At 43.0% G+C, this 21819-nt stretch overlaps 1 protein-coding gene across 1 annotated transcript in view; it reads left to right on the forward strand.

The window, feature by feature from the left end:
- PDLIM1 (PDZ and LIM domain 1) overlaps window positions 1-21819 on the forward strand; it is a 42477-nt gene that overhangs the window by 3304 nt on the left and 17354 nt on the right. The window contains exons 2-4 of the mRNA XM_070561284.1: window positions 12155-12306; window positions 13916-14000; window positions 17933-18132. Coding sequence (XP_070417385.1) covers window positions 12155-12306; window positions 13916-14000; window positions 17933-18132 — 437 coding nt within the window. The remainder of the gene's footprint in view (window positions 1-12154; window positions 12307-13915; window positions 14001-17932; window positions 18133-21819) is intronic.

The following is a 21819-nucleotide window of genomic DNA, read 5'->3' on the forward strand; positions in this document are numbered from 1 at the left end:
CCCTGATGATCCAGCCACACATTTGCCACTGTCCCCTGAGATTTTTTTCTGTCGGTTTCTGCTCCAAATCCCCAGTCGTCTATCTCCTTGATTTTTTTTCCATGTCAATTTCTTATTTCCTCTAGTTGCTTTCAAGGGAAGCCTTCAGAGAATCCACACCCAGGCCCGTATTGCTGCTCAGTTTATGTTGACTGTTTTTCTCTCCCAGCAACTGACAAAAGACAGGAAGGGGTAGGGCCAGAGATAAGGGGATGCTCTTGGTGGGAGGAGCTGCTCATTTGCCTGTTGAGTTCTGGGGAAAGCCTTTGCTAAGAGCAGCATGGTGTTATGGTGAATGCTTGTGCCTTTTGCTCAAATATCCTAAAGGGTGCTTAGTAATAGATACGGGGTAGACAGAGGGTCTTTTCTGGTTTTTGAGATTATTTCCAGCCTCAAGTAGGTTTACATCACGTCCTTAAGGTCAAAAGAGCAGGCCTTGTCTGTCAGATTATGAAAAGCAGGAAACATTCATAAAGGCTCATTATGTATTAATGGCCTTGCTCTGCATGCCCTCATTCTGTGAAATTGATCACCTGGGAAATCTTAGCTACTCCAGCTGATCACAGCGGATCTAAGGAGAGAGGAGGAAGAGGATGAACCAAAGGGGGTGAACACTGTGTAAGTGAATGCTTGAGCCTACTGGCATGAAATTCACCAAGTCATGTTAGGAGCCCCTGACCAGATACCCTCCCCCTTCCCCAGCCTCCAGGATCCAACCTTGCTGGTTTGTCTTTGAGGAGGACAGGGGAGAAGAATGGCTTTAAGGTATTGCAGCCTGGCAGATGACTGAGAGGAGATTGCCATTTAACCATTGAGGTCACACTCTCCGTAGGCTGATCAGGACTGGGAAGAACACCAAAGAATTGCTCTTGTGCTGAGACCAGGCTCAAGCTGTCACATTCCCTAGGCCGCGCCTTGCCATTGCTCCATGGAGGAGAGGAAAGCCGGTATTCTTTGCCTTTTACGGAGGGTAGCTCAAGTGCCCATAGGTTAGGTAATTTGTTTGAATTTACATAATTTTTCATTGACTGAACTACTTAACTTCCTTGTAAAGGAAAGGGTAGAGAATGGTTAAAAATGAGCAACAGTGGCTATGTCAGAAAATTAATTTTTTTTTTTGAGGAAGATTAGCCCTGAGCTACCGTCTGTGCCCATCTTTCCCTATTTTGTATGTGGCATGCCTGCCACAGCATGGCTTGATAAGTGGTGCCTAGTCTGTGTCTGGGATCCGAACCTGCGAATACCAGGCCACCGAAGCGGAGCACATGAACTTAACTGCTACACCACTGGGCCGGCCCCAGAAAATTAATTTTTAAAGGATGGTTTGACTTCCAGTATGTCTCAGAGGAAAGCCTGGGGAAGCTGCCAGAACTCCTGTATGATGCCTGGTAAAGTGTCCAGGGAAGGGACTCAGGCTGAGCTCCAGTCCTGAATACCACACTGGGAGACCCTGGGCAAGTCACATACCTTCTCTGGGGTTCAGTTCTCTGTAAATATAAAATAAAATAGTAAACAAACAAGCAAACCAATGGTTTTGTACCCTTTGAATATGAGGGCCCACTTTTTTATTGTTGAAAAGTGTCCCAGCCTCTCATGGCATTAGTTGTACCTTCAACTGTGAGTTGATTGAGCAAATGTATTATGAATTCAGAAATGTTTTCCGATGAATTTGTGTTGTGTTATTCATCTGTGAATATCTGTGTCCAGCTGACTCTTGTGTTATTCACAAGTGTGTCTGTTCCCACTTGAACAGTTTGTGTGAGAAATATTTTTTTGATTGGCTTGAGATAATGACCATAGTTAAAATGTATATAGGACTTTTTATATGCCTTTAAGTGTTCTAAGTGCTTAATATTCTCTCAGTAATCCTTATAAGTATCTTGTGAGGTCGATACAGTTCAGATATCTATTTTACAGATGAGGAAATTGAGGCATGGAAATGTAAGTACTTTGCCCACGTCATACACTAGTGAGTGACAGAGCTTGAATTTGGCTGGGCAGTCTGACTCTAAAGCCCATGGCTTTAATCTCTATGTCATGATAATATTTTGATAGCAGCTAACATATTTTGAATGCCTACTCTGTGCTAGTGCACTTGTATTATCTTCTTCTGTCCTTCCCACAACCTGTGACACAGGGACACAGGACACACAGTCAATAAATTGCAAAGCAAGGATTTGAAGCCAGGCAGACTGACTCCCAGACGAGCTTTAACTACTATATTCTGCCTCATGATAAGCCGTAACTGTCAATATTTCATTGGTAATAATGTTATCCAGCACACAGCTCTGAGAAGTGCTAATGGTGGTGCAGGCATCAACATGAGGGGTAGGACCCTCCTGGGCTCCTCATCCCAGAGCCTCTTGTGCCCATAGGGTTGGCTGGGTGGTCTTCCAGCTGCTTTGCGGCCTCAGCCTGAGTGCTCCTGGAGCTCAGAGCATCCCACAGAGTAGCAGGTCCCCTCCCTGTTCCTCCTGAAAAGCCAGAAGCCATGGCCCCACCTGGGAGAATGAACAGTCCGGCTGTGGGATTCCCTGTCCAGGTGGACTGTGAAGAACAGAAGAACAGAGGAGTTGAAGGATTGGCCAGAGAAAAGCCTGTCTGGGTGGCTAGGAGGGGATTTGGGGGCAGTTTTAGTGGCAGGTGAAGATGACTGGGTAGTACACAGATCCACCTTCCCCAGCCGATGATGGGCCTGGAAAGAGGCTCCAAAACGAAATATATGCGTGAAAACCTAAGACAAAAAATGTAATTTCTCTATGGCACTTAGCACCCTGTATGATTGTTGATATTATTGTTAGCCTCATTGTGGGTGAACTGGAATGCTCCTCCGTAACTGAGCTCTGTGGTGTACTTTCGTGTGTATTGTATACTGCCTTCTTGGTAAATGCCAGAAACATTAAAGATGATTTTCTGAAGAACTCTCTGGTCTTGTAGGAGGCCAGATTCTTGACCTAGGACTCAGGGCCTAATTTTTATAGACATGGCTACTCATCAAATCAGACAATAAGGACATAGGTATGACATATATAAGATAAAGATGTCCAAAATGCAAACAGATAGATTAAATTCAGATGATGCAGCAACAGTTTACATCCATTTGTTTTTAGAAAAGTTTATAAAAAGTACTCATACTTCTAAAGCTGAACATACCCATACCCTATGACCCAACCGTTCTCCTACTTAAATACTCAATAGAAATGTGTCCATATGGGCACCAAAAGCCACGTCAAGAATTTTCACAGCAGCACTATTCACGATAGCCCCAAACTCAAAAGAATTAAAATGTCTAAAAACAGTAGAATGGATAAATAAATGGTGGTATAGATATATGATATAAAACACCACAGCAATGAGAGTGAAGGAACTATAGCTATGCACAATGACATGGATGAGACAGACGGACAAACACACACACAGACACACACACACACGATGTTTGAGGGAAAGAAGCCAGACATAAAACTGTAAGTGCTATGTGCTTCCAGTTGTATAAAATTAATCAGGTAAAATTAATCTATAGTGTTAGAAGACAGGATCATGGTAACCTTTGGCAGGAAGTGAGTAATGGGAAGGAGGCACAAGGGGGCTTCAGAAGTTCAGGTAGTGTTCTGTTTCTTTATCTGGGGCTGGTTCTGTGGGTGTGCTCTCTTTGTGAGATTCCATCCAGCCATATACTTATCATTTGTGCTCTTTTCTATATGTGTCTTATACTTAAATAAAAAGTTTACATAGGACCCCTCATCCTTGTTATAAAAGATCAAATAATATAAAAATGTGGAAAGCATAAGGTAAAAGCCTTCCTCACATCTTTGCCTAATCTTACTTCCCAGAGGTAAACATTAACAGTTTGCTATGAAACTTTTCAGACTTTTTTCTATTCATAAGGTGTTTTAAAAATTAAATTACCATATCCTGGTGCACTATTCAGAAGTCAGTGCTTTGTACTTTGTCTTATTTTTACTGCAGCAAATCAAGAATTAAAGACATCTCAATATTGTGAGAAAATGCAGTTTCTTTATCAGCCTGATCTGGGTTTAAACCCTGTGTCTTGTCCGTTTATTAGCTGTGTGTCCTTGGGCAGAGTTAGCTCCTGAAACCTCAGTGCCCTCATTTGTACAGTGGGAATAATAGTACTTGTCTTCAAAGGTTGTGGTGAGGATTACGATTATATGTAGAGGGGCTGGCCCGGTGGCCTAGTGGTTAAGTTTGGGCTCTCTGCTTTGGTGGCCCAGGGTTTCGCTGGTTTGCATCCTGGGTGCGGACATGGCACTGCTCATCAGGCCATGCTGAGGCGGCGTCTCACATAGCACAACCAGACGCACTCACAACTAGAATATGCAGCTATATGGGCTTTGGGGAGAAGAAAAAAAAGATTGGCAACAGATGTTAGCTCGGGTGCCAATCTTTAAACAAGCAAACAAAAGATGATATGTAGGGAAAGCCTAGCACTATGGCTAAATTGTAGGAGGGATCAGGGTACAGTGGTGCTATTAAAAAAATAATAATGGTAGCTAGTGTGTATTCAGTGCTTATTATGTGCCAGACATTATTCTAAACTCTTTACAAATATAATCTCATTTAATCCTTCCAACAACCTAATGAGGTTGATACTATTATAAATTTCATTTGAGGCATTGAGAATAACTTGCCCAAGCTTATGTGTTTGGTGAATGGTTAAGCTTTGGGTATGGGTGGTAGTTACTGGAGCTATTTAAAAGCACAAGGGGTTCATAGGGCCTTGTTTGGAGATTTTTGAGAGTCTCAGTGACTTCTTGATAAATTAGTCAGGCTCTTCTATTTGCTACTTGCTTTTTAATTGTATTCCTACCTGAGAAATGATGGTTGGTCTTTCAGAATAAGAGAGCAATAAGTCTCTTTCAAGTGTTGCACTTTAGCGTTAATAGCTTCCTTTTGCACCGATTGTGAGGTGAAGCTGGATTAAAGCATAACTCATCTACAAGTACCTGAATCCTACTTTATTTCCTCATTTCCTTGAAAAAATGGTTATAGACTAACCAAGAACATTTGGAAACGTTCTTGGGGTTTTCAGGCCATGCATAAGCTCATACAGCTTCTGTGGCTATAATGTGGCTTCAAATCTGTGCCATTGCCTGGACCCGCAAACAAATTGAGTCAGAAGTCTGACTAAGGAGAGTTCAAATTCCACATCTAAATGGCATACTGCAGGGCTGGGTCCTGCTTTTTCCTCCAGCTCAGAATCTTTTCAGTTTATATCTGAAATACTTTGACACAGGCATTAGTTCAACAGAAGTTGTCCTTAAAGGCACATGGCACTGAGATTGAACCTGAGATCCAAATTTCTTTATTCCAGTCTTGTTTTGTATAATGCTGAATTATAATTATCATTATTTATGCTATCTCCCCTACTTGTAAGAAGGACTTAAGGTGATTTACAACACCAAAACACTTTTCTGTTTAAAACACAAGAACACACATAATAAGATTTAACAAAAAATTAGAACATAGAAGAGAAAAGGGAGAGATGTGCCAGGACCTTTCAATCAGGTGGTTTCTGTAATTGCACACTACATTTAGCTGTGAGTTTTCTGGCCAAGGCAAAATAGAACCATGTTGAGTTATTTAGACATCTGCAGTGAAATTACTTGTACAGTACTCCATTTGCACAGCACCTTCAAGGTTGTTGACCAACATAGGGGCTGTATTTTTTTGTTTTACTGTTTTGGTTAGAGAGAGAGAAATACTATGCAAAATGGACTTTTCTTTCAAGGGCCTTCTATGTATTTTAATGGGAGTGTATGCCCTTGAAGTTATTTCTGGAGGAGCTAAGCTTTTAGGGTCTGAATATTTTTTGTTTACCTGATGACTTAGCTTCATTTAAGGAGAGAGCTGTGGGCGAAAGGATAGTTAACATCCCCCTTGATGTTTCCAAACCTGATGAGCATCAGAATTTTTCTGGGAAGCTTTAAAAAACTATAGATTCCTGGGTCCCACATATGGACCCTCTTCAGTAGATCTGAAGTGTGGTGTAGAGATCTATTTATATTTTTAAAACTCGCATGGAATCTGATGACCAACCTGTTTGGGAACCATTGCCTCATCCTTGCAAATATCAGAGCTTTCCCCTGATCTGTTGGTGAGCTGGGTCAATGTCTGGCCTGAGGTTTAGATGCCAATTCCAAGGGGCAAGGTTAACAATGTTCTGTTAACATTCAGGAAATTGACCTGTATTCCTGTGCACAGGTAAAAGTCAGAGAACCTTCTGAATACAAACGATTTTTCCCTTAGGATGAAAAAAGCTCTGCATCAGAACTGTTTGAACTATTTGACAAGTATTTGGTTAAAATCCCCATGTCTGTCAGAAGGATGACAATACAATTTGTCATCTGGATAGACTGGAACACTGTTGAGAGTGAAATGGGATACTTTTGAAAATTAAGCTGGGAAAACAGGTTACTGTCTTGGGCAAACCAGGTTGTCTCATAATCCTAGTCCTAAAACATTTCTACATATGATTTTGCTTTACATAATTTTTTAAGTAAGCCAGTGGTCACAAATGCATTTACATGAAGGGGTCAGGAGGCAGCATAAATGAGTTTTGACTTGAGGTTGAGGTAGGAAGAAAATTACAGTAATAGCTGAAAGAATGATGATAAATGGCAACTGGTACCAGGTTTCTGTGTTGGGGGCAATAGAGTGTAGTGGGGGTTAGGGCTAAATGGAGAGTAGATGCCTCATCTAGACAGCTGGTGCTGATTGTTACTGTATGGGAATATAGCCAGATTTTCTGACGTTTCACAAGAAGCTGAGACTCGAGGTTTTGAGTGAAATTTACCAATATGTAAATATTGGTAAGTAATTTAAATAAAAAAAAATCGTGGGCTGGATTCATTTCATGGGCCTCCAGCTTTCAATCTTGAGCATAGGGAATTAAAGGAATCCCATCTAGCTGTCAATAGAACTTGTAATTTTAAGTGGAACTGCATTTTAAAAGGTCCTCTGGGGAAAGCAGCCTCAGAATGGCTGGCCTAGAAGCTGAATGGGTAACCCCTTGAATGGGGTCTGCTTCTTTGAACTGTCGTTATGACAGTATCTGTCAAATAAAGTCACCTTAATCTCTGCAGAACTAAGGCCCAGTGGTTATTTCTTGGCAGTAACTGGACAGTCAAGTCAGATGCTATGTTTAAATTCCTTCGTTGTTCCCCATTGTTTTCCAGATAAAGTACGATCTTCTCAGAAGGAAAATACCAGGGCTCTTAGAACCTGATCTGTGTTTACATCTCCAGCCTCATCCTCTTCCTCTCGCTTCACTTCCTGTGTTTCATCCATGCCAGTCCACATGCTGTTCCTGTAACTTGGCGTGTTCTCTCCTGCCTCCTGTAGTACTTTTGCGTGGTTTTAAGCAATACCTCTTCCTGAGAGTCTTCCCTGATTCCACCTTTAGGCTCCCATTGCCTCTTTGCTTGCTTCTAGCACAGCACTCATCAGCTGTTGTACATGCCTGTCTCCCACAGGAGATTGTGAGCTCTTTGATGTCTGGCACCATCCTTTTCGCATCTGTATTTCACTGCCTTGGGTGGTTCTCACATTTCTTGAGCTCATAGTGTGCTCTGCCTGAATCATCTCATGTAATTCTCACAACAGCCCTCTGATGTCAGGACTGTTACCCCTGTTTTATAGATGAGAAGAGTGAGGCACACAGAGGTTTTAAATACCGCACCCAAGGACACTTAGCTTACAAGTGGCAGAGGTAGGACTTTAACTTTAGAAGCCACGTCTTAACCAACAATCTACACTGTCTTTCAGAATGTACTTGAGGAACGACTGGTGAATGAATGAATGAGAGGAGGGAGAGAATAGAAACTTGCTATTATCACAGAGGACAAAGGTTATCTTTTCATGTGTCATGGCCAGTGGGTAGGTATCCGGTTCCGTGTAATAGCAATATTTAGTTATTGAGACGTATGTTGAAGAAAGCAGGAGAGCTACATCATTATCCTATTGTGCACTTTTTAGAAGTAAAATTAAACTCTTCACAACCTTCTTATGTGCTCAGGAGTCTGGCAGCAATGCTCATCAGGACCTTGCAGTATAGGGTGGACGTGCTGGTTGGCCTCTGAGCAAATGTCTGCCTGGGGAAGCCAGAGGGTGAGGGAGATGTGAGTGAATTCTGCGTAAATGGCAGTTTGTTCGTTAGTGGAAATTGTTGTGCCTAAACTTGTTAATTCTCATGTAGCAAGAGTTGTGTGATCGAGTTGTGTGGTCTCTGAGGAAGAAAGCCTGAAGAGGGTTTTTGAGGATGTCCATTGAACTAATGGGTCTTTGGAGGAGAGTATGGGATGTCTTTTTTAGAAATTGATGCTGACTCCATTATGAGCTAGCCCTGATGGAATTTGATGGTCAGGAAGAAATTAGAATAGACAGTGTGGTATAATGGGTTAAATGGATACACTCTGTGTAGCCCCACAGCCTGCCACTCACCAGCTGTGTAACCTCAGGCAAACTGCTTAGCCCTGTTCCTCCATTTCCTCACCTGCAATGATGCAAATAATGTTAGTTACTTGATAGCATCACATAAAGATTGGTAAATTCACCCTTGTGAAACACATACCCTGTGCTTGGCATTTAATAAGCACTCCTTAACTGATGGCTATTGATACGATTGTGATGAATGGTTAGTGTGTAGTAAGGATGGACTCCACTGTTCAAGATGGGAATTAACCAGTGTTGGAGGCACAGGCCTCTCCTGAGGTCCTTTTCAGTTCTCTGTTATGATTTGGGTATTTTATAAGGCGTGGGGTTACTGGAGCAATGAAGATGCTTGTCCTGTGGCAGGGAGGCACCCAAGTGGTGGCAGGAGTTTGTGATACTCCACTTCCTTGTGTAGAAGGCCTCAGGAGATGGGTCTCCTTAGTTCTGGATTTCTCTTTGGCTCTGGTGGTTGGGTTTGGAGCCTCTGCATCTGGCATCGTGGTAAAGCAGAAAGGGAATGGAATTTGGAATGAGGGGATCTGGTTTCAAGTTCAGGCTCAAGCCTTGAGCTGTGTGAACTTGCATCAATCACAACTCCTCTGAGTCTTAATGTCCTCATCTGTATAGTCATCTGTTGGTGGTGAGGTCATCATTATTATTATCTCAAATAGGAGAGTGTATGTGAAAGGGCTTTGTAAAAGGCAAATTCCATAATTTGTTTAAATCCGTTGGTTTTTTCTTTTCAGAAATAGCTCATAAAAGAATGTGAACTTAATCTGTTTATGTGTGATTCCATCCGATGATGGTGTCTTGTAACTTTCTGAGATTTCCTTTGGCTTTCCATCAGTTTGACTTAAAAAAAAAACAGACCAAATGATAGGATGGCCAGGCTTTGATTACTCAGGCTCAGGGCTCTTAAGACTGGTTCTAGCTTGTCCAGGGCCTGTTGGGATGTACTTAGTAGAAATGCCTCTCCCTCAAGACAGTTTGAACTAAATGCTGGGAATTCCAGAGTTCTTAGCAGCCGAGCATATGAAAGTAAAATGAAACTTCTATTTTCATTTTCTCAGGCCGCCCCCAACCCCACCATCTTATCATTTTAGTTTTATGGGCAGTCACATTCCAGGATAGCGTTGTTGAGGGAAATGAATATTTGATTCCTTTTGAAAAAGTCATTTTTTAAAGGATAAAATGAAGTAGCATGATTACATATTTAACAACACTAGATATTTCAGACTCAGTCACTCATCGGACAAATATTTATTGAGCACCTTCTGTGTGCTAGTCACTGCTAGGCTCTGGGGATACCACGGCGCAAAAGGCAGAGAAAATTCTGCTCTCACACACCTTACTGTTTTGTAGGCTCTCAGACATTAATTAAAAAAAACCCACCAAATAGATTTACAAACCTAGTGTGACAAGTGCCATGAAGAAGTAGAAGAACAGAGTTTATTAAAAGGATGACAGGGGATCTAACTTAGATTGGAAATCAGGGAAGCCCTCTCAGAATAGTCATTTCAGCTGAGACCTGAAGGATGAGAAGGTAATCAGGCAGAGGTTACAGCTCTGAGGCTCTGAGGTAGGAAAGAAGTAAGGAAGGCCCTTGTAGCTAGAGCTTCGTGGGGGGATGGGGTGATGAGGGTGAGGAGGGAGGCATGGTCTTTAGGGACCTTGTTAATGATTTTGGGTTTTGTCCTAAGGGGGCTTTCACACTATTAAATTTAGTCGTGAAAATGGGTTTGATCAAGCTGCTCTCCCTGGAGATAGAGTTTACCAACTCGAAACCATTGCCAATCCTAAATAAAAGGATGCTTAGTGCCATTTTATAAATAGGGGAGTCTGTATTGTTCTTTAGAAAAAGCAAAATATACATGAAGTCACCCCAGATCAGTCTTTTTCAGGAAGACAGGCAGAAAATGAGAGGAATTTGTTTTTACTGCATATTCTTGGTGACTCAGAGGCTAACTCCGCAATGTTGACTGAATGCAGAGCAACCTACGCTTGCCTGTATAAAAGGTCTTTTCCCAGTAGCTGGATGAGAAGAAGGTCTGAACCTTGGATCAGGGGGCTTTCATTTTCTAAAGACCAGATCTCTGGTAAACAGATGATGGGAAAGCCAGAAAGGAAGGTTAGGAGGTCAAGATCTCTGCAGTGGTTTCCACATCCTGCTACATTCCAGGAGAGTTTTGCCTGATAAAGTCATAGCATGTCTGAACCAGAAGGGACCTCAAGGATCAAGTCATCCCCCCCTTATTTTATGGGGTCAAGGTGCTGATGGGGGGCGTGGACCATGACAGCAGCATCACACCAGTCACCTCAGGAGGGTCAGTGTTTTCAATCTGGTGAGGGCTAACTGTGCACTGTGACTGCTGAAAACTGCATCAGATACAGGGCCTTAGGGCATAAGCCTAACGTCCTGGTTTGGTGCCTTGAAAGGTCTCTTATTTGTGGTTCAGCCTTAGGAGACATCCAGGTGTTCACTCGACCTTCCTTATTTGGCTCCCAGGGGTCAAGGGCCTTCTCCAAGGGGAGGCCAGAACCCTGTGGGCCCTGGAGTCTGGGTGTGTTACTGCCGCTCTGCTCCTGGAGGTCTTGGAATTCCCATCAAGGAAGGTCTTTAATGTCAAAGTCATGGACTAACCCTGAGATGATAGTAATATTTTTATATACTTTGGTTTAGAAAATGCCTAATAGTAAAAAATTATTCTGAGGTTAGTACGACTTCAAAGTGAGTTTGTACTTTGTTCATCACAACAGCATCTGTTATTCACTTGAAACATATTTGTTCACCTGTGTGTGAGCCATGATATTATTCGGTCCACATGTAATGCTCAGTAGGCAGATGGATTTGAGAACCCAGTGCAGTAATCGACTGGCTTCCCTCAAGCAGTGGTGGCCCATAAATTTGGAACCACTGGTTTAGATGTGTTAGCCTGCAGAAAACTAGCCACATGGAGTGGATGACCCTAATCACAGTCAGGTTCTCGGGTGGGAGGAACTGAGCCAGTTTAAACCTATAGTGCCATATTTTAAAATATTCTTTATTGCTTTTTTTAATTACAAAAGGTATTCAAGCTCATTGTAAGAAACAAAAACGTTACAGAAATGTTTAACTGAATAGTTTACTGTGTACTGTTGCAGTTTTTTCCTGTGTGTAAATAACATGTTAATTATTAAGACTTTTAATAGAAATAGGATGTTACTGTATGTAATGTTCTGTGTGTGTGTAATTGCCTTATTTTAACGAAGCAACAAGGTTCAGTGGGAAGAACATTGGGTCTGGTTCAGGGTTTGCGTTCTGGTTCTGTAATATGCTAGTTGGATGATTAGTAATAGTAATATACTGTTTAGGTAGTCCCAGGTAAGTCACAGATCTTTCTAAGCTTCAGTTTTCTGGTCTAAAATGGGGACTGATATTTGTGTTCCTTTCTCACAAGGTTGTAAGGATCCAATGAGATGGTATATAGAAAAGGAGTTTTTATAAACCATAATGTATTACATAAAAATATAAAGTATTGTTAATATTGAAACTTATGATTTCAACCTTCTTTCCTTTTTAATTGCTTTGATCCACATCAGTGAACAGTTAACCCGGTGGTAACTTACCCAGTGGTTTCCTTGGAGATGAATTGTAACTAGCCTACTCTTTCCTTTTGTCCAGGTCACTCCCGGGAGCAAGGCTGCTACAGCGAATTTATGTATTGGAGATGTAATCACAGCTATCGATGGGGAAAATACCAGCAATATGACACACTTGGAAGCTCAGAACAAAATCAAGGGCTGCACGGACAACATGACTCTCACGGTAACCAGGTAAGGCCCGTGGAAACGCTCATTTGTTTCTGATCAACCGGCAGCTGCTTGTGGGCAGAGACTGCCTCGCCTCTCTCAGAATCCCCTCCGCCTGCCAGCTCAGTGCCATGTGTACTGTAGGCAGGCCAAAAGGCCTGTGAAATTGGAATTTCAGGTTGCTCATTTTCCTCTCTGCTTTTCACAGTGCTTCTTAGAGTGTGGGCAACTTTCTCTAAGTGATCTGCGTTTTCACTTGATACGACACAACTAACCAAAATTTTGAGGAAGTGAAATCAGTTAAATATTGTCAGGTATAATGAAATGAAAATTTCTTCCTGGAAATCATTGCGAATCTACTTAGAGTGTTGCTCCCACCACACTGCACGGAGTGGTGTCTACTGCCCCAGGAGATTACAGTAACAGAGGAAGATGTCAATACCTTAGACAAAATGCTGAATGGAAGTTTAAGTACGCTGCAAGAGAGGAGAGCTGAATGTTCTCAACAGGTTGATGAGTGAGGAGAGCGCATTGGGAGTTGTAATTGGGGTAGAATGCCCATTCTTATTCTGTTTAGTCTTGGAAGGAGTCCTGCAAGGACATGATTTTAGGAGTGATTTGGTGGAACCTTTACTACCTCCCTGTTTCTTGTTGGATTCAGTGCACATTTTTCATTCTCATCTGCTGTTAACTTGTTTTTAATGTCTCATTACCCTTAGCTGCCACAGCTTTTCATCGTGAACCGTTTGCACAGGTTCTCATATGTGAAATAGGTTTTTCACTTCTACCTTGTGCTACAGGACTAGCTGGAGGACCAAGTGTGGGGCAGGGTGTCAAAATATTTTGTACCTTTCAGAGCCCTATCCCCATGGGAGGTACACCATTTTGTTCCTAGCCCCTCAAAAGCACATTTACCCCTCATTCTCATCTCCATTTCTATCTCAGTTCAAATCCTCTCCTTCAAGCCCTCTTTGAGACATTCATTCATTGATTTTTGATTCATTTAGTGACAAATTCAACAGATATGTCTTGTATATATATCTGGCACTCTGCTAGGCACTCTGACAATACAAGCATAAGTACAAATATTCTCTACCTATAAGAGAGGAAAAGCTTCACTAATGAAAACTGAGACTAGACTGAGATTGTTGCTGTGTGATCAGTACAAAGAAATGCTTTACATGCTCAAGAAAGGAGGCATCACTTTTATTTGGGCCAGACAAGCTTCAAGAATAAGTTGGTTATCTGGTCTGGATGGAGAACCCTGGGAGAGGCAGGAGAAGCTTGTTCTGTCCCCAGCAGAGGTGGGGCAGCATGAAGCATGCTCAGGAGCATGGAGGAGGCCACTGTGGCTGGGGGTCAGCAACACAGAGTGTGGTGAGGGAGGATGAAGCTGGAAGAAGTCCAAGCAGCTTGGGAAGCCCCTCAGGACTGAGCGTGGGCAGCCATCGGACATGATGTCACCAGATTAGTACTTTTGAAAGATCAGTCTGGTGGCAAAATGGAGGGGAAGGTGAGTGGCAGAGTGCTAGTTCAGAGGCTAGTAGTCAGGCAGTAAGGGGTATTTTCCACTTTGTTTTCACTATGTATTATTTGGCATGAGTGAAACAACAGCTTTGTCAATCTGTTGCAGATCTGAACATAAAATCTGGTCTCCTTTGGTGACAGAAGAAGGGAAACGTCACCCATACAAGATGAATTTAGCCTCTGAACCCCAGGTAAGTACTTGTTCACCGTTGGCACTCGTCTCACCACCCAGCTTCTCCGCTTTTGACAGACAGGTCAGCATGCTCCCGTTTTTCCTGCCCTGGAGGCCTGGGGATAAGATGGGAAGGAGAGCCCTCCACTGTCACTGCTGGGACCTGGCTCTTGTTCGGTTCTTCCCGTAAGGAAACTGCGGGAGGAAAGGGCTGGAAAACCCCAAGGCAGTGACACCATGGCCCAGGCTGAAAGCGAGGGGTAGGAAGGCCGTACGGGAAGAGGGTGGAAGCCTTCCTGTGCAGAATAGAGTGGCAGGACCATGTAGGATAAAGGAGCTGACTCAGGTTAGTCTGGATTTCACATACACATCAATCATGTCAGGGATGAAAATCAGTGTAGGTCCCGAGGCCTAGAGCTTAAAAGAAATAAGGCAAAATTTCATAGTAAACCCTGCTTCTCCTCCCTGTATTCCACTGTCCGGTTTCCATGAGCCTTAGGGTGGAAATCTTTATTGTTGTTACAGTGAGACTTCTAGTGAGACATTAAAATTACTAAGTAAAGTGGTAAATTTATACTGAAAAATGCGGTAGGGAGTCACTGCATAATTTGTTGGCCAAAGAGAATTTCCTGGGACAATAGACTGTCCTAAGATCCCGTATTTGTAAATAAATCTCAGTACTTACGTTATAGGTGATTTTGTTTCTTTCTTCCTTAACTGCATATTCTAAATAATCTACAATGAATGCATTATTCAAAAGAATGGTATTCTTTTGAAATAAGGAAAAAATCTTAAGGCTGTTTACAACATATTTGTAAAATTTCTCTTGCCTGACGTGCTACTTTTCACAAAGTATGTGTCTGTTGGATAAATTAATGAGTTATTAATAAGTAAGTAAATTGATAATGGCTTTTGAAAACTTGTTTTAGACCGGTTTGTGATTGTTACACGTTTAATCCCAATTGAAGATTTGAACTTTAATTTTCTTTTGTAAATTTGGGACACTGTTTAGTTTTTATGGTGCATGGAATTATAGTCAAAAGATAACATATGGCTAGCTATCTTTTATACATGAAACAGAAACGTATAAAATTGAACTCACTTGGTACATTAGTGTGAGTCAATTGAGTGGTTGTATGTGTCATATTTTCCTCAAGTGGCTTCCATTAAAATTTCAGAAATGTAGTCACACAAAATTTTTTCCATTAATATAATAAAAATCATACTTAAGAGTTTTAAGAGTCACAATAAGGATCATTTTGCATCTACCGTTTCAAATAACTAAAATGAATGTATTATTCTATACAGCTCCTGTAAGGAAAGTTCATAAAATGGCACTCAGTCTATAAGCTGGCAGTTGTGCAAAATAATTTAAAACATGCCGCAGTTAATTCCAATTTCCCAGGGAGTTCTCAGCTGCTTCACTAAATTTACTATAAATATTAAGTTTTAATGTGTTAAGTTCTCATATACTTTATAATGCATAAGGAATGGTTTTGTTTTAATTTGGCCTGTCTAAAATCTTAATTTTCACTTAAATAAGGTAGTACTTAAATTTTAGTAATACCTTTTATATGTATTATACTTGACTTGTCATCTTAAGCATATAATCTGGTTACCTGTGTTAATATTTTGAAGGTAGTTCTTTTCAGATTAAAAGAAATTCTCAAATACTTTAACATCTAACTTGAGTATGTTTTCCTTTTGATTCCTGTAATTCTTTGTTCCTATGAAAAACTTCTTCCCACCTCCCATTTTCCCAAAATCTTCCACTTCCAGTCATTCTAAAATAGAGGAATGAGTAACAGCAGAGTTCATCCATAATTAAAAAATCTGTTAGGTCATGTAAAGCCAACCAACACCCCAGCTTATCTGAGGTCAGAGTAGTTACACACCTAGTTTATACTTCCTCATTATTGCGTTTCCTTGGAGACTGATAAATAACAAAGCCCAAACAATTACATCATCCCTTCCAAAGGCAAGCCCTGAATTAACTGCCTGACTTCTGGAAAGACCAGTTTTCACATGGGTTACAGATAGTCCTTTTATGTACAAAACGGATATGTTCTTGGAAGATTCTCTATACAGTGAAAATGAGAATTTCCAACCTGAAGTTTTTACTGACTTCTGTTCTAATTGAAAACATGTTTCAATGGAGGGAGAAAGGAATGGACACTGGTCAAAAGTCTGCTTTGTGCTAGGCACTGTGATGGGCACACTAATACTTCACACCAAGTCCTTGTGAAAGAGGATTTATTGACTTCATTTTCAGGATGAGAAATGGGCTCAGAGAAGTATGACTTGCCCAAAGCCAAACAGGAATCGAAAAGGCAAAATTGAGCCAACACAGAAAAATAAGGGCTCTTCCCTGGTGCTCAGTGTCTCATGCTGCTCCTAGGAATTGCTATGGAGAAGGAGAGAGGAGGTAGGAATTGCCATCCTGGCTGCAGCTGTGTGTCTGTCTCGCAGTGCTGTGGTGGAGCCACTGACATGGGCCAAAGTCCCAGGCTGCCCATCTGCAAGTCTTCTGCCATTAATAACCCCTTATTATTCCCTGCGTTAGCTGTGCCATAAAATTTACTTAACCGTGCTTTGATTATTGCTAAAGTTGTTTTCTTAATTGATTATGCTTCTCTTTTTTAAATGATCTGTATGTACTTAGCTTCTGTCCAATGTGGACAAAGTCAACTCAACATAATTTTTGCGTTAAAACCTCTCTGATTCCGACTTATGGAAGAGGAAGCCTATCTGAATAGAGAAAAAGAAATCTTAATCATAAAAGTATCATCATGCTGTCTTTTAAGTCAGTGCACAGTGAGTTAAGCTGTTACTTTTCATCATGATATTTTCTAAGAAAACATGGAAGACTTGAAGGTTTAGGGAAAAAAGAGAAAAATGAAAGAGCACCAGAGGACAGGACCTCTTTTGAGGGAAGTTGTTGGGGGGGGTCTAAGTGTTGTGAAAGAGGCCAGGGTTCAGGAAGATTTCTGGGGAACCCAAAAAATATGACACACATTGAGTTTAATAGGCTGCACAAAGCATGCTGTCACCTAGGAACCATGATCCAGAACAGCCATGCAGAAAGCACTTTGCTAACTGAGTCATCAAAAAAGCTGTGATTTTTTTTTTAAAAAAAGAATTGTTAGTTTGAAAAGGATTTTAGGTATTTACAAAGCTCTGAGGTGTTGTAGCTGTAGTAATTATCCACAGACTCCTGGCAGCTGGTGTAGGGGTGGAGGGTGCTTTCTCAAATTACAGAAAGGCGGGAAATGAGCACAGGAGGAACTCAAGTCCTTTCCTGCAGCTGCCCTGGGCACCACCCCGTAACAGGTACCCCCCAGCCTTCCATCTCATTAGCTTTGTCCTTCTCCAATAAGAAACAGCACATCCTGAATTCCCTTTAGCCCCCTTCTGCTGGAGCACTGAGGCCATCTGTGCCTCATCAGCACCTGCTTCACCCGGTGACACCAGAGCCCTCTTATCATGTTTGTTTAACCCACTCGTGTCTGGGGAATTCATCTCCACCTTTATCATCTCCTGCTTTGCACTGACCAAAGTGACTGCCTGTTCTTCTCCTCCCGGTACCTTAATCCCTCCAGAATGTGCCCTGAAAGGGTGTTTCAGCTTCAACTTGGAACCTAACAGCCCAAGGCATCTAGGGGTGTCCTGCCCAGGCATACTCAGCAGGAGATCAGGCTTTACCAGGCCTCAGGGAAGAATCAGAAAGCAGAGCTGGCATGTGAACCTGCACATTCGTCCATTTCGTGAGACTTGTCTGGTCGTTGCCCTGTGTCTAGTGGGTATGTCGGAGCCCGGCAGCTCAAGTTTGGCCTTGAACCAGGGCCATTGTAGCTCGTTGAACACCTCTCTCCTTGGCGCTCAGCCTGCACTGTCCCTCAAGGGGTGCACCTTGGATGCCCCCTTGACTTTTCCTCTGATCTCTGCCTGCAGGAGGTTCTGCACATAGGAAGTGCCCACAACCGGAGTGCCATGCCCTTTACTGCCTCACCTGCCTCCAGCTCTGCCCCCAGGGTCATCACAAACCAGTACAACAACCCTGCTGGCCTCTACTCCTCTGAAAACATCTCCAATTTCAACAACCTCTTGGAATCAAAGACTGCAGCCAGTGGGCAGGAGACAAATGGCAGAGCGTAAGTAGGCCCATGAATTCTCTGTGCCAGTCCTGGAAGAGGCTTTTCAACCACCACCGGGTCCATCCAGGCATGTGGGAGAAAGTTCGGCTACTAGCCAAGGGAGAAAAATGTCTGCTTTAGCACGGCACTTTCTGCATTCATTTCCCTCATCTCTAAAGAGGGGGTAATACCACCTGCCATGTAGAGTTGTTGTAGAAAGGAGAAGTGATGTGTAAAATGCCTGGTACTGTGTCTGGCACAAATTAATCAATTATTCACTGAGACCCATGTTATTATTGTCCTGATTTCTGTGATCATTGTCATCTTCTAAGTGACTGTTTCCTTCCTTGACGGCCCTGCTGCTTCCTGAGAAATTCTTCAGTATTTATAGTTGGGGATTTCTGCTTGTGTTCACTATCTGATCTGAGCCAGAGGCAGGTACTTCATGATGCAGTTTTTGGTGAAGAAGTGTTTGCTTTTTCCCCCAGAGTAGTCCAGCGGAAATAACAGAGAGAGGAGAAGTCCATGAGGATATGAGTGTGTGTCCATCGGAACAGGTTCTGATCTGGAGAGGCAGAGGTGGAGGCAGAGGCAGAGGTGGGCTTGCCCAGGGGAGGGGAAGGGCTGCAGGTGGACAGGATAGAGAGGCCTAAGGAAGCATGTTGCTCAGGACTAGGGAAGCCTGTCCCTTCCTGTCATCAACCCTTTGGCCACAGCTGCCTCTAAGTCTTTATCCAAAGTGTCCTCCAGATCTTCCCAGCAGAAGGGACCCAGTGTCTGCTCCATCCCAAACTCTTTGAAGATGAATCCAGAAACACTGGCAATACCAGCAGCCTGTGGCAAAGAACTGGGTTTGAGGATGGAGAGTAAGAGATGGGACCATTCCCTGTGGGTGAAAAGGGGACGGATGAGGTCAAGTTGCCACCTCAAATGCCTGAAGCGGGCAGGTAAGATGACATGAGGGCAGAGCTCTGAGTGCAAACAAGGGGGAGCAGAGTGGCCCATGGTAGCTGGACAGTGCCTGTGCCGTCCAGAGGGGAACTACTCCTTGGCTCCGCCAGACACCACATGCAGGCCTGCAGTTCCCATTTCTGCTGATTAATTTCAGTGAACCAGAAGTTAGAGAGTCTCTTTTTATCTGAAATCTCCTGATTTTTAAATGTTGGTGACGGTTAAATTTGTTGGAAAATACTGTGTGGTCCAAACTTGTCTGATCTCTGAGGGTTTTTCCCACTTGGAATCCTTAGTTATTGTATTAGCTCTTAAGCCCATTTTGCTGTTCAATTTCTCCCCAGTTTATCTTTAACAAGAATCTGCTCAGCAATTGGGGTGATTACATCACGAACCCATTGCTTCAGATGCAGGCTAGGAGAGTTAGTTAAGGCACGAGAGGTTCCAAAGCACCTAAATGTTTGGAAAGGGCTCTCACAGGAAACCATCTCAGGGCTCCTTGGCTAAACTGTGCATATAGTTCTCCTTCCCCCTAAAAAGAGAGACAGACGTTATTGAACACCTACTGCATGCGGGTCCCTGTGCCCAGCACTGAAAGACACTGTGATTCCTTTTTAAGTTCCTTAAGTCTAATAGGGAAGACTTTTGCCATGTAACTTTGGCTTTACAAGATGTTAAAGGTCACTGGCGTTTATTGCAGCAACCAAGGCTAAGAGGCTATTAATGCTTTTTCTTCCCCCAAATTCTGGTTCCTTCAAGGCCTTGCCGACTTGAGATGATGATGCCCTTCAAGGTGACTGCCAGAGCATTTAGGGTGCCTGAGAAAGATTGCCGTGCTGAGCCCCCGCTAAGCTTTCCACAGACACGCCCTGAAGGAAGCTTCTCTCAAGCAGCTCACTGGGGAACCGAGTGGTGGAAACACCAAGGGCCACAATCCTGTTCTTTGCTGCTTTGGTGCTGGGGGAGGCTGAGAACATGTCCTCTTTTTTACTGTCCCAGAGTGGAATGTTCCATGATCTGGATTTAATAACCCAGGAAATGACACATCCTTAATTGAAAGAGCTGCTATGCATTGGGAGAAATATGTGCCTGGGAAATATTTTTAGTACGGCCTTGGCCATTGTGCCTTCATTAATGTCTTCTTTCTTCTTCTCTCATGCTCCCTGCCTGCTCCCTCCCTCCAATCTGAAACAATTAAATCTGAAACTGTCTGGACACTGTGCAAGCCTTTCCTCCAGCTCCTGTCCCCTCCTGTCACAGACTTTTTAGTTAGAGTGGCCTCTGAGTCTTTATCGAAGGTCTCTTTCTAGATTTTCTCAGCAGAGTGGCCCAGCTTCTGCTCCATCCCAAACTCTTTGAGGATAAATCCAGAAACAGTGGAAATATCAGCAGCCCACGGCAGAGGAACTGCCCAGATGGGCTGTGCTGCCTGTGCATGGGTCTCTGCTTCCTGGTCTGTTCCTAGAGAGGCCACTTGTGCACTCTCAGCAAAGGCAGATTCTCCTGCAAACCTAGCAGCCACCGGCTAACCTTGCTTGCTCCGTCAGCAGAACTTCTAAGCGCTTGCTCATGCCCCCACTGTTTAATCTGTGAAATTTGCTGAGGTTCCAGAATTGGCTCACTTCATACTTTGCATCTGAGGTCATCAGTGATTCCCTGGGGCTCACTCTGAGTTTCTTTGTCCCATGCACTTCAAACTGGCCTGGTGTGTGTATGGCTGTCTGTCTTATAGGACTTCCCAGGGCCATGTCCCCATCAGACAAGAACACAGACAGCCTTAGCATTTCCAGATGAAACTGGGATGGCAGACAAGTGGGTACCATCTGCCGCCTATTCTCCCAGCACACACACAGCTGAGTGGGATGGCCTCTGGGTTAGTTCAGCTTAACAGTCATTTGTTGAGCCAGCCCTGATGGCTTAGTGGTTAAAGTTTGGCGCTCTCTGCTTCAGTGGCCCAGGTTTGGTATCTGGGTGTGGAACCACACCACTCATTTGTCAGTAGCCATGCTGTGGCAGTGGCTCACATAGAAGAACTGAAAGGACATACAACGAGAATATACAACTATGTACTGAGGCTTTTGGGAGATAAAAAAAAAATCATTTATTGAGTGCCTACTGTGTACCGGGTGGGTGGAGGAAATGTTGCTCTGTTCAGCAGAAAGCTTTTACCTGCCCTCTGACCCCTTTCAACTGAGTTTAGTGGATCTGGCCATTTTCTGGTGATTCCAGGCCTGGACTTCATTAGATGTGCCGTGTTGCTCAATACTTTCCTAAAGGTACAGGCTTCATAGATAGAGGGGCCTGAGCTTGAATTCCAGCTCTGCTTCTTACTAGCCGTGTGACCTTGGACAGACCACATAACTTCTCTGAAATTCAGTCTCCTCATCTCTAAATGCAGATAACACTAACTACCTCACCACCAGGTTATTGGGAGAATTCAATGAGATGTGCAAAAAACACCCAGCATGGTGCCTGGCCCCTAGTAGGTGCTCAGTAAATGCTAGTTATTACTGATTTCACTGCCCGTGAAGAACTCTGTTCCCATAACTTCTGAGTACTGGGGTCACCAGAAGGGCAGAAGCATGTAGACAAATGTCATGGAGAAGATTTTGCTATAACTTATGGTAAACTTCTTTCTTTCCCAGCATTTTGGCTTAAGACCAGCCCACCAGTACAGTTAGTCACCTTCCTGATAGACTGATGGCCTCTTCATGGAATAATCAGTTGGGCTTCCATAACCAACATGATAGTCTC

Source organism: Equus przewalskii, chromosome 1, assembly GCF_037783145.1.
Source record: "Equus przewalskii isolate Varuska chromosome 1, EquPr2, whole genome shotgun sequence".
Lineage (NCBI taxonomy): Eukaryota > Metazoa > Chordata > Mammalia > Perissodactyla > Equidae > Equus > Equus przewalskii.